The following is a 12,632-nucleotide window of genomic DNA, read 5'->3' as shown; positions in this document are numbered from 1 at the left end:
AATGATTTCTAGATTAAAGTCAGGCAATTTTTGATATTCTGAATAAAGTTTTATAACTTTTCATTCTGAAAAAAAGGCAAATGATTTTAAGAAGAAAGTCGTACAAGCATCAATTTCAATAAAGTAAAATAAAATAGTTGAAAATCCATAATAAAGTTGTATAATTTTTAATTTGAAGAATAAAGTCAAAATCATTAAGAAAAAAATTAAATAAAATTGTTCTGATATTCAGAATAAAGTTCTATCATTTTTGATATCGAGAAAAAAAGTCAAACTATTTCAAGAATAAAGTCGTGTCAAGGTTCAATTTAAAGAATTCAAAAAAAATTAAAAATAAAAGTTGCACAAGTTTTGAAATAAAAAATAAAGTTTAAATAAATTTAAAAGTCAGAATTTAAGTCAGAAAAAGTTTTAATTTCAAGAATGAAGTCGAATAAGTTTTCAATTAAAGAATCAATTGAAAAAGATTTCTAAAATAAAGTCGTACAAGTTTCAATTTTAAGAAAAAATCATAGAAGTTTTAATTTCAGGAATCATTTTAAAATGACATCTAGAATAAAGCAGTGCAAGTTTTGATATTTAGAATAAAGTTTTATAATTGTAGATTTTGAAGTTAAAATGATTTCAAGAAGAAAGTGATTTAAGTTTAAAGTTCAAGAATCAATTCAAAATGATGAATAAAATCATACATTTTTGATGTAAAAAATAAAGTTGAATAGTTTTCAGTAGTTTTCGAGAATAAAGTAAAAATTATTTAGAGAAAAACAGTAAAAATGATTTTAAGAATGCAGTGCTATAAGTTTAGATTTTGAGAATCATTAGAATAAAGTCGGGCAATTTTTAATATTCAGAATTAAGTTTTATAATTTTTGATTTTGAGAATGATTTCAAGGAGAAAGTTGAAATTTTAAGAATAAAGTTGTATAAGTTTTAATTTAAGAGAAAAAAATCGTATAAGTTTCAACTTCGGGAATCATTTCAAAACTATATTTACAATAAAGTCGGGCAAGTTTTGATATTCAGATATATAAAGTTCTTTCATTTTTGAGTGAGAATAAAGTTAAAATGATTTCAAGAATAAAGTTTCAATTTTAAGAATCAATTCAAAATTATCGAAAATAAAGTCGTACAAGTTTCAATTTTAGGAATTTTTTTTAATAAATTTCAAAAATCACTTAAAAATGATATCTAGAATAAGCAAGGCAGGTTTTAATATTTAGAGTAAAGTTCTATAATCTTTCGAGAAAAAACTCAAAGCGTGAGTTTTGAAAGTCGTGTAAGTTTTAATTTTAAGAATTAATTCAAAATAATAGAAAATAAAAGTCGTACAAGTTTGATTTTAAGAATACATTTAAAATGATTTCAGGATTAGATTTTGATTTTAAGAATGAATTTAAATGATTTAAAGAACAGGTTTTAATTGTAAGAATACATTTAAATGATTTAAAGAACAGGTTTTAATTTTAAGAATAAATTCTGAATGATTTTAAGTCGTATAAGTTCCATTTTCCCAAAAGTAGTCCATCAGCATTTAATACTTAAGTGTAAGAACAAACCACTGTGATTAAGAAAAGCGGCGTGGTGGCGCAGTGGGTAGTGCTGTTGCCTCACAGCAAGAAGGGCTTGGGTTCGATTCCCTGTGTGAAGTTTGCATGTTCTCCTCGTGTCTGCTTGGGTTTCCTCTGGGTGCTCCGGTTTTGTCCCAGACATGCAGTCAGACCAAGTGGAGCTACTAGAAATTGTCCTGTGTGTATGTTTGTGTGTGTGTGTGTGTGTGTGTTGTTTTTTGCCCTGTAACAGACTGGCTACCAGTCCAGCCCAATGATTCGGACCCACCGCGACCCAATGACCCAAAATCACTGACCAAGCGAAGTGGAAAAAACAGCTTTTAATCGAATGCACAATAAAAGGAAACTGCACTTTCAGTCAGAGTAAATCAGAATATTATTAAAAAGGCGGACCAGCGTACAGAATCAATTCTCTTTTCTTTTTTTAGGTGAGGTGACGGTGACGGGTCAGGACACGTCTGAAAAACCCATCCATGAAGATGTAAAGCCTCTCATACACACACACACACACACACTCTCTCAGTGACTGAACAGTGGCTGGCTTCTGTACACACATCGTATAGACATATCATAGAATCATCCACATAAAAAAAACAACATATCGTCTTTTTTTCCTTTTAAAAAATACTTAAATGACCGGAGAGACTCGGATTAAAAAGGAGAGAGGGAGAGAGAGAGAGAGAGAGAGAGAGAGAGGTCCAGACTGAGAGAGAGAGAGAGCTGGAGCCGAACGGTAGGAGGATCATCAGTGCGCTTTACGTTTCCTCTTCTTTGTTTTCTTGTCTTTCTTCTTGCCAGAACACTTGACACAGTACCAGGACTGATCCTCCGGAGGGGCGGCTATGATCCCCACACAAGGCCTGAGAGAGAGAGAGAGAGAGAGACACAGTTTTGTTGTTGTGTTGTGTTTTATCGGCATTATAAGCTCTGTATTTAGAGCCACCTCTATGGCGTGCCATTTGTATGTTTTTCAGAACACTTTAACTACGCGAAAGATGTTTAAAGAGGTTGAGATTACAAGAGACGTTTTAGTTTTATGCTTTTCAGAAATTTTTAAATCTTAGAAGGAGCCGTTTTTCTAAAAATTTCTTTTATATCTGATCCAATTAGGTATAGATTTCTGTCCTGGGTAAAAACAACTCGCATTCACATAGAATATGTTTAATTGTTAAAGTAATTGAGCAATGAGAGCACTTTGGGGTCTGTTCTCCTTTTAGTAGGTGTCCGTGTGTAAGGTTTGAGTGTCCTATTCTGCATCGTGTGAGGGCTACTTGGTCCTCCCTCTTCTGAGTATAGGTCATTTTGTTTGGTTGTACGCTTTGTTGGATTTCCCCGAGTTTGTTATTTTCTTGTAAATCCCAGTCCTCTTGCCATTTTTCTTGTATATAACTCCTTATGAGGGGTCTTAAGTCTGTTGGTGGTATGTATATTGGTGTGACTGGTTGTTCTGCTGCTCTTTTGGCTATGATATATTTCCCCTTATACCCTCGTGGCCTGGTATCCAACAAAACCTCAGAATTTTATTTGATTCTTCCAGTGCTTTCAGTTTATGCAGTATTTCTTCGAAGATGGTCAATATTTAGTGATTTGATGGCTTGAATGCAGGACTTTGAATCTGTGCATATGGTGGCTTTCTGGTGACTTGATCTCTGGAAATATGTTATAGCCATTAGAATTGCTTGTGCTTCTGCGGTAAAAATGGAGCTGAGACACAGTTTTGTAAACGTGCAGAGAAATAAACAGTTGTCGCCTAGTGGGCACGGTGGCTCGGTGGGTAGCACTGTCGCCTCACAGCGAGGAGGTCCTGGGTTCGATCCCCAGGCGGGGCGGTCCGGGTCCTTTCTGTGCGGAGTTCGCATGTTCTCCCCGTGTCTGTGTGGGTTTCCTCCGGGAGCTCCGGTTTCCTCCCACAGTCCAAAAACATGAGGTTTATTGGAGACACTAAATTGCCCTATAGGTGAATGTGTGTGTGTGTGTCTGCCCAACCTGCGATGGACTGGCGCCCCGTCCAGGGTGTTACTGTGTGCCTTGCGCCCATTGAAAAGCTGGGATAGGCTCCAGCACCCCCCAGCGACCCTAACTGGATAAGCGGTTAAGACAGTCAGTGAGTGGTTCAAGCCCCACCACTGTCAGGTTGCCACTGTTGGACCCTTGAGCAAGGCTCTTAACCCTCAAACGCTTATGCAATATACTGTCACAGTACTGTTGGTCTGTAAGTATTTATGTATTATGATTTCAACGTCATGTTTTACACACTTTGGTCACATTTACATGACTGTGGGAGGAAACTGGAGCTCCCGTAGGAAACCCACACAGACAAACTCCACAAGGAAAGGATTCAGTCGATAGAAACAAAGTCAATATACACTAAAGATCTGATAAGATGCAATTAAAAGAGCTGTCCACATACTTTTGGTCACATACACCATATTGCCAAAAGTATTCGCTCGTCTGCCTTCACACACATATGAACTTGAGTGACTCCCATTCTTAATCCATAGGGTTTAATATGATGTGGTCCCACCCTTTGCAGCTATAACAGCTTCAACTCTTCTGGGAAGGCTTTCCACAAGGTTTAGGAGTGTGTTTATGGGAATTTTTGACCGTTCTTCCAGAAGCGCATTAGTGAGGTCAGACACTGATGTTGGACGAGAAGGCCTGGCTCACAGTCTCCGCTCTAATTCATCCCAAAGGTGTTCTATCGGGTTGAGGTCAGGACTCTGTGCAGGCCAGTCAAGTTCTTCCACACCAAACTGGCTCATCCACGTCTTTATGGACCTTGTGCTTTGTGCACTGGTGCGCAGTCATGTTGGAACAGGAAGGGACCATCCCCAAACTGTTCCCTCAAAGTCGGGAGCATGAAATTGACCAAAATCTCTTGGTACGCTGAAGCATTAAGAGTTCCTCTCACTGGAACTAAGGGGCCGAGCCCAACTCCTGAAAAACACCCCCACACCATAATCCCCCTCCACCACACTCTACACTCGGCACAATACAGTCAGACGAGTACCGTTCTCCTGGCAACCGCCAAACCCAGACTCGTCCATCGGATCGGCAAACGGAGAAGCGTGATCCGTCACTCCAGAGAACACGTCTGCACTGCTCTAGAGTCCAGTGGCGGCGTGCTTTACACCACTGCATCCGACGCTTTGCATCGCGCTCGGTGATATAAGGCTCGGATGCAGCTGCTCGGCCACGGGAACCCGTTCCATGAAGATCTACACACTGTTCTTCAGCTCATCTGAAGGCCACATGAAGTTTGGAGGTCTGTAGTGATGGACTCTGCAGAAAGTTGGTGACCTCTGCGCACTATGTTCCTCAGCGTCCGCTGACCCGCTCTGTCATTTTACGTGGTACCACTTTGTGGTTGAGTCGCTGTCGTTCCCAATCGCTTCCACTTTATTATAATAGCACTGACAGTCGACTGTGGAATATTTAGTAGTGAGGACATTTCACGACTGGACTTGTTGCACAGGTGGCATCACGGTACCACGCTGGAATTCACCGAGCTCCTGAGAGCGACCCGTTCTTTCACTGATGTGTGTAGAAGCAGTCTGCATGCCGAGGTGCTCGGTTTTATACACCTGTGAACATGGAAGTGATTGGAACACCTGAATTCAATGATTTGGACGGGTGAGTGAATACTTTTGGCAGTATAGTGAAATGTAGCTAGAATTAAAGAACACAGACAATATTGATTTATTTCCAGTTTATGTGATACTTACCAGTGGTACCAGTCGTCACACTCGTCACAGCCGATCATGGGACTTCCATCGTCGGGTTTATTACAACCGGGACAGATCCAGATCTGGTTACCCCACTCGTCCCGAATCTGCGGGTCACATGACAAAGCCCATCATGAACATTTCCAAAACGTAAAGGTTTAAGAGACACGGGTGCACTGCTGTGCAATGCTTTCCTTTTAAATGAGGCTCGTCTTGGCTGGTAGTCCTAGAGAGCATAACTGGGAATCTGTTTTTGGTGAGAGTGATTACAAGGAGGTCGACCACATTAGCAAGTGTAGGTCAGTCGGAGGAAGCATGTGTAAGCCACTATTTTCCAGATACTGGCATACGAGGTACACCTCTAAATCCTTGTTAGTAAATAGGATTTACTACAGCTGAGGACTTCTCTGGGCCCATATAAACAGGGCTAGTTTGACTGCACCCTTTACAAACTACAGGCATCCCCTGCTTTAGCTTTTCAAGGGTTTGCTTTACATCTGATATTTATATGACAGAAGTACAGAAGTACAGAACCTGTTTTTACTAGCTGATAGAAATCGGAAGATGATTTTCACTTTTGCGGAAAACTGTGGACATTCATTCATTTTGTTATCTGCTTATCCAATTATGGTCGCGGGGTGGGGGGAGGTTAGGGTTAGGGTGCTTGAGCCTATCCCAGCTTTTCAATGGCCGCAAGGCACACAGACACAAGGAGACTGTCTGTCTATCTATCTGTCTAATCTATATATCTGTCTGTCTGTTCATATAGCTGTCTAATCTATATATCTATCTGTGTCTATTTGTCTGTCTTTTTATCTGTCTGTCTGTCTGTTTATCTATCTGTCTTATAGATCTATCTGTCTGTCGGTCGGTCGGTCAGTCTGTTAATCTATCTATCTGTCTCTATTTATCTGTCTGTCTGTCTGTCTGTCTGTCTGTCAATCTGTCTATCTGTCTGTATCTATCTATCTATCGGTCTGTCTATCTATAGATCTATTTATCTGTCTGTCTGTCTGTTGATCTGTCTATCTGTCTGTCTATCTATCTGTCTGTATCTATCTATCTGTCTCTATTTATCTATCTATCTATCTATCTATCTGTCTGTCTGTCTGTCTGTCTGTCTATCTGTCTATCTATCTGTCTGTATCTATCTATCTATCGGTCTGTCTATCTATAGATCTATTTATCTGTCTGTCTGTCTGTCTATCTATCTCTCTCTCTCTCTGTCTGTCTGTCTGTCTGTCTGTCTATCTATCTATAGATCTGTCTATCTGTCTGTCTGTCTGTCTGTCTGTCTGTCAAGTCAACTTTATTTATACAGCGCTTTTTACAATATACATTGTCTCAAAGCAACTTTACAAAATCCAGGACCAACAGATACAAAAACCCCTGTTGAGCAAGCCGAGGGCGACTGTGGCAAGGAAAAACTCCCTGAAAATTACAGGAAGAAACCTTGAGAGGAACCAGACTCAGCAGGGCCCATCCTTCTTGGGTCTGTCTGTCTGTCTGTCTGTCTATTAGGTTGAGCTCGTAGCCACTGATGCAGCGCTGCTTTCACATCATCATCACATGAAAATCTTCTTCCCCTTAAAGCTTCTTTGAGAGTCCAAAAAGGAGTAAATCAGATGGAGCTAAATCCGGACTATAAGCTTCTCTCGGTCTCTCAGACACGACCGATTACTTCTCCTCCTACCACACCCTCACCGCTTATAACCAAAATATACAAGTGAGGAAACTTATTGAAGATCCCTCGTTGCACGGAGCACATCACTGCTAGGTATGAGAAGCCTCTGTGCTAAGCTGCCATTTGCAAAACAGTTTGCTTCGTTTCAGGTTGTGTTGTGTCAGATATGTAAGGAGGGGGTAATAACTTTTTTCACACCCCTGTAGGTGCGTGTCGGTGCACGCTGGCCGTTCTACACTGTCTATCAACAGACAGAAAGCATCACAGCTTCAGTACTAAGATATTATTTAGGTGGTGGAACACTGCGCATAAAAAAACAGAAGTGCTACAGTCAGTAGTGGTATACCTGCAGTGTGCACCTGATTAAACGTGTTCATCGTGTTTAGGGCAAAGGGAATAACAGACTTACCACGTAAGCACTGACGGTCTCCGTGACGACGCTGCAGCCGCGGGCCTTGCCCTGGTTGGCTGGGGGCTGAAGCACCGGGGGCGGAGGGGGTGGCAGCACCACAGGTGGCGGGTGAGGTATAGGGGCAACGGGAGGTGGAGTGGGGGGAACGACGACAGGAGGAGAGCGCATCCGCGCACCTGGACCCGAGCGGGGCACGGGAGTCCGAGAAGGAGGAGGGGTGGCTTCCAAATCTGAGACCTTACTGATGACACTGCGAGAGAGAGCGAGAGAGAGAGAGAGAGAGAGAGAGAGAACAAAAGAGAGAGCGTTAATTTTTTAGCCCACTAACATCACTTCAGAAAGTCTGTCTGAAAACCTAGTGAGCTGCCTTGCTGCCTACTGCCTACCTGATCAGCTGCCTAAGACATGGAACCCACAAGGCAGATTATTTAGACGCTCTACTTATACAGAGATTACGCCACTGCAGTTTTAACTTACTAAGCTAACACAGTTAGCCTCAGGCCATTCAAACCGACGGGCTGAGGCGGCACAACCCGCTAGCACGCCAGCTAACGTCTCCCTCCGTGTACCGAAAAACGGTTAAACTGCCCCTGACGAGCCCGAATTCACAAATAAACGACACTGGTGCACCTTTACTAGGGATGTAACGATGCACCACAAGACAGTTAAAAATCGATTCACACGTGTAACGATTCAAATCGTTTTACATGTAAAATGAATCAATATTCACTTTCAACAGCAGAGGGCGCTGGCGCTATTCACCTCGCCTGGTTGACGTCACTACAGGGTTGCCAGGTTCGGAATTTTCCAGCCAAATGTATTTATGTAAGGATACTTTCTTTATTTGTATTATTCATTTATTTTTATACAACAGTTAGTTCCGAACTTACAATCTGATTGGTTGAGAACGCTGACGCATCGCCAGTAACGACGAGCTTCATGCACACAAGCCGCCGGTTGTTTTGTGGGCCTATTTGTGCTCACACACATCCAGAAATTCGACCTGCAGCCCGTTTGGCCAGACTCTGAAACTGTTTGATGCCGATGCACATCCTACAAAGCAGCCGTTTCTTTTTTTAACTGCACAATGAACGGAAGTGTGCAGATTAACATATACAAATAACACAATAACTATAATAAATAACTAAATTCTATTTTTTTATTCGATAACACACGACCTCTCGTGTTCTATTGCTTAAATATAATGTGGGATTTATTTCATTTCAGTTTTTTTTTACACAGAGGGAAATGTGCAGCATTGTTTTGCACAGTTTGTACCAACCTCAGAAAGAAAAGGACGTTCATTATTTAGATGAATAAAAGATAAGCACACAAAGTATATTATTTTATTTTTAAGAGAAATAACAAAAGAAAACTTTGTCATAATTTGTCTTCAATTTCATTTTGTTTAAAATCGTATCGTTACATCCCTCACCTTTATACAAATTAAACATCAATGCAAATTTATTTACATTTGAAAAGTCGTGCCGCACTGAACGCTGGGACGCTCCCTCGTTATTCAGTCAGATTATCACTCAGAATTAAGGCGCCTCTTCAGGAGCATTTTAAAAGTATCTAAGAATTTAGACACGCCCTCTTCTCGGGAGTGTAGGATGATGTCAGATGCGTCTAGATGTTAACGATAACTACCATAAAGCCTAAACATCGTAAACAGGAGTATTACTGTATAGGACGATTACAATGAGAATGCTACGATGGGGAAGTAGAAACAAAAGTTGGCACTCTGGCGGCCCACAGCGTCGAGTTCTAGTCTTGTGGGGTTACTGAACAATGGGATGTGAAACGGCCTCCTCAAATAAACCTTCACTGAGTACCTGACAGGTCAGAATGCTCTGCGGCCAGCAGAGGTCACTACAGTGCACAGGGACATTGAGTATATCCAAACTGGGGCAAGCTTGAATGATATCGCTATTTCCCTATTTTTGATACAGCTGTTACCCTAGTGGTGCCAGTACGGGTGGCGATACCGAGCGGAACCGCGCTCTGCGAGAACCCGTCTCAGAACTCCACCTCCAGCCTGAACTACGGAAGTCCTTCTCTAACCCCGCCGTCCTGCTTCACCCCCTGCTGTTGCTGGGCAACAAAGTGATTGACAAGGCCAGAAAGTGTGAGCAACCTCGGTGAGCGCGGTTTTGACCTTGAGAGCGGTGTGTCAAACTTCAAGCTCGTATTACACACACACACACACACACACACACACACACACACAGGCCATTATTTATGTCTTATCTGAGTGACACCTTGAACGTACACGAGCACTCGCCTGCACAAACACACTCACTCATTCACACTCGCCTCCGTCACAACCCTGCTTCAGATGCTGTGAGCTGTGGACTGTTCAGGAAATGACCTCAGGTCTCCTAAAGGTCGTAGGTCGATGGCATCCGGGCATCAATGGAACCAGTGTTAGGGCTTTTAATGCAGCATAAACAAATACACACATTTTCTAGGTGAAGTTTACATTCTTGCTCATTATAATAAACAATTACTGTTTATTTGCTGAATTTCATTTCTTTTCCAACCTGCACTATATGGCCAAAAGTATCTGGACACCTGACCAGGAGCTTGTTGGACGCCCCAGTTAAAAAACAAATGGTATTATAATACAGTGACCTCTATGTGACCTTTTAAGCCACAACAACAGCCACTTATGTGAAGCCTTCTCACTGGACTTAGAAATATGTCTGTGGGAATTTTTGCCCATTTAAACAACAGAGCTTCATATGACTGGGAATTGATGTTGGTCAAGAAAGCCTCAGTTGATATTCCAGTTCATTCCAGAGCTGTTGAGTGGTGCTGAGGTCAGGACTCTGTCGCTTTTCTTCACGTCTTTATAGAGCTCGCTCATGCTGGAACAGGGAAGGACCTTCCCTAAACTGTTGCTGCATAGTTGGAAGCACATCATTTCTTTAAATAATTTATTCATTACATCTTGGTCAGGGGCTTAAAGCAGTGACCTTCTGATGACTATAGCAGTATTGTAACCTCTGAGCAAGCATCAACCTTTGATGCGCGCGCACACACACACACACACACACACACACACACACACACACACACACACACACACACACACACACACACACGTAAGCGCCCACTCATGCACATACATACACACATATGCACAGACAAATGTAAGTATGTAAGCACACACGTGTACACACACACTCACATAAGCTCTCACACACACATGTACACACACACACTCACATAAGCTCTCACACACACATGTACACACACACACTCACATAAGATCTCACACACACGTAAGCACACACGTACACAAACACTCACATAAGCTCTCACACACACATACACACGTGTACACACACACTCACATAAGCTCTCACACACACGTGTACACACACACTCACATAAGCTCTCACACACACATGTACACACACACACTCACATAAGCTCTCACACACACATACACACGTGTACACACAAACACTCACATAAGCTCTCACACACACATGTACACACACACACTCACATAAGCTCTCACACACACATGTACACACACACACTCACATAAGCTCTCACACACACGTAAGCACACACGTACACAAACACTCACATAAGCTCTCACACACACATACACACGTGTACACACACACTCACATAAGCTCTCACACACACATAAACACACGTGTACACACACACTCACATAAGCTCTCACACACACGTAAGCACACACGTACACAAACACTCACATAAGCTCTCACACACACATACACACGTGTACACACACACTCACATAAGCTCTCACACACACGTAAGCACACACGTACACACACACTCACATAAGCTCTCACACACACATAAACACACGTGTACACACACACTCACATAAGCTCTCACACACACGTAAGCACACACGTACACAAACACTCACATAAGCTCTCACACACACACACACACGTGTACACACACACTCACATAAGCTCTCACACACACATAAACACACGTGTACACACACACTCACATAAGCTCTCACACACACATACACACGTGTACACACACACTCACATAAGCTCTCACACACACATAAACACACGTGTACACACAAACACTCACATAAGCTCTCACACACACGTAAGCACACACACGTGTACACACACACTCACATAAGCTCTCACACACACATAAACACACGTGTACACACACACTCACATAAGCTCTCACACACACATACACACGTGTACACACAAACACTCACATAAGCTCTCACACACACGTAAGCACACACACGTGTACACACACACTCACATAAGCTCTCACACACACATAAACACACGTGTACACACACACTCACATAAGCTCTCACACACACATAAACACACGTGTACACACAAACACTCACATAAGCTCTCACACACACATAAACACACGTGTACACACACACTCACATAAGCTCTCACACACACATAAACACACGTGTACACACACACTCACATAAGCTCTCACACACACATACACACGTGTACACACACACTCACATAAGCTCTCACACACACATAAACACACGTGTACACACAAACACTCACATAAGCTCTCACACACACGTAAGCACACACACGTGTACACACACACTCACATAAGCTCTCACACACACATAAACACACGTGTACACAAACACTCACATAAGCTCTCACACACACATAAACACACGTGTACACACACACTCACATAAGCTCTCACACACACATACACACGTGTACACACACACTCACATAAGCTCTCACACACACATAAACACACGTGTACACACAAACACTCACATAAGCTCTCACACACACGTAAGCACACACACGTGTACACACACACTCACATAAGCTCTCACACACACATAAACACACGTGTACACACAAACACTCACATAAGCTCTCACACACACATAAACACACGTGTACACACACACTCACATAAGCTCTCACACACACATAAACACATGTGTACACACACACTCACATAAGCTCTCACACACACATACACACGTGTACACAAACACTCACATAAGCTCTCACACACACATAAACACACATGTACACACACACACTCACATAAGCTCTCACACACACATAAGCACACACATGTACACAAACACTCACATAAGCTCTCACACACACATGTACACACACACACTCACATAAGCTCTCACACACATGTAAGCACACACATGTACACAAACACTCACATAAGCTCTCACACACACATGT

General features: G+C 42.1%; 1 protein-coding gene across 1 annotated transcript in view; it reads right to left on the bottom strand.

Annotated features, from left to right (window-relative positions):
• Positions 1-1,873: 1,873 nt before the first annotated feature.
• The window catches only part of taf3 (TAF3 RNA polymerase II, TATA box binding protein (TBP)-associated facto), a 105,415-nt gene continuing 94,656 nt past the window's right edge, over positions 1,874-12,632 (bottom strand). Inside the window, exons 5-7 of the mRNA XM_062996776.1 lie at positions 7,387-7,639; positions 5,294-5,400; positions 1,874-2,428 (exon numbers count right to left, since the gene is read on the bottom strand). Of these exons, the coding sequence (XP_062852846.1) occupies positions 2,314-2,428; positions 5,294-5,400; positions 7,387-7,639 (475 nt within the window). The 3' untranslated portion in view covers positions 1,874-2,313. The remainder of the gene's footprint in view (positions 2,429-5,293; positions 5,401-7,386; positions 7,640-12,632) is intronic.

Source organism: Trichomycterus rosablanca, chromosome 1, assembly GCF_030014385.1.
Source record: "Trichomycterus rosablanca isolate fTriRos1 chromosome 1, fTriRos1.hap1, whole genome shotgun sequence".
Taxonomy (NCBI): Eukaryota; Metazoa; Chordata; class Actinopteri; order Siluriformes; family Trichomycteridae; genus Trichomycterus; species Trichomycterus rosablanca.
The sequence above is the reverse complement of the archived record's forward strand: the minus strand, read 5'-3'. Positions and strand labels throughout refer to the sequence as shown.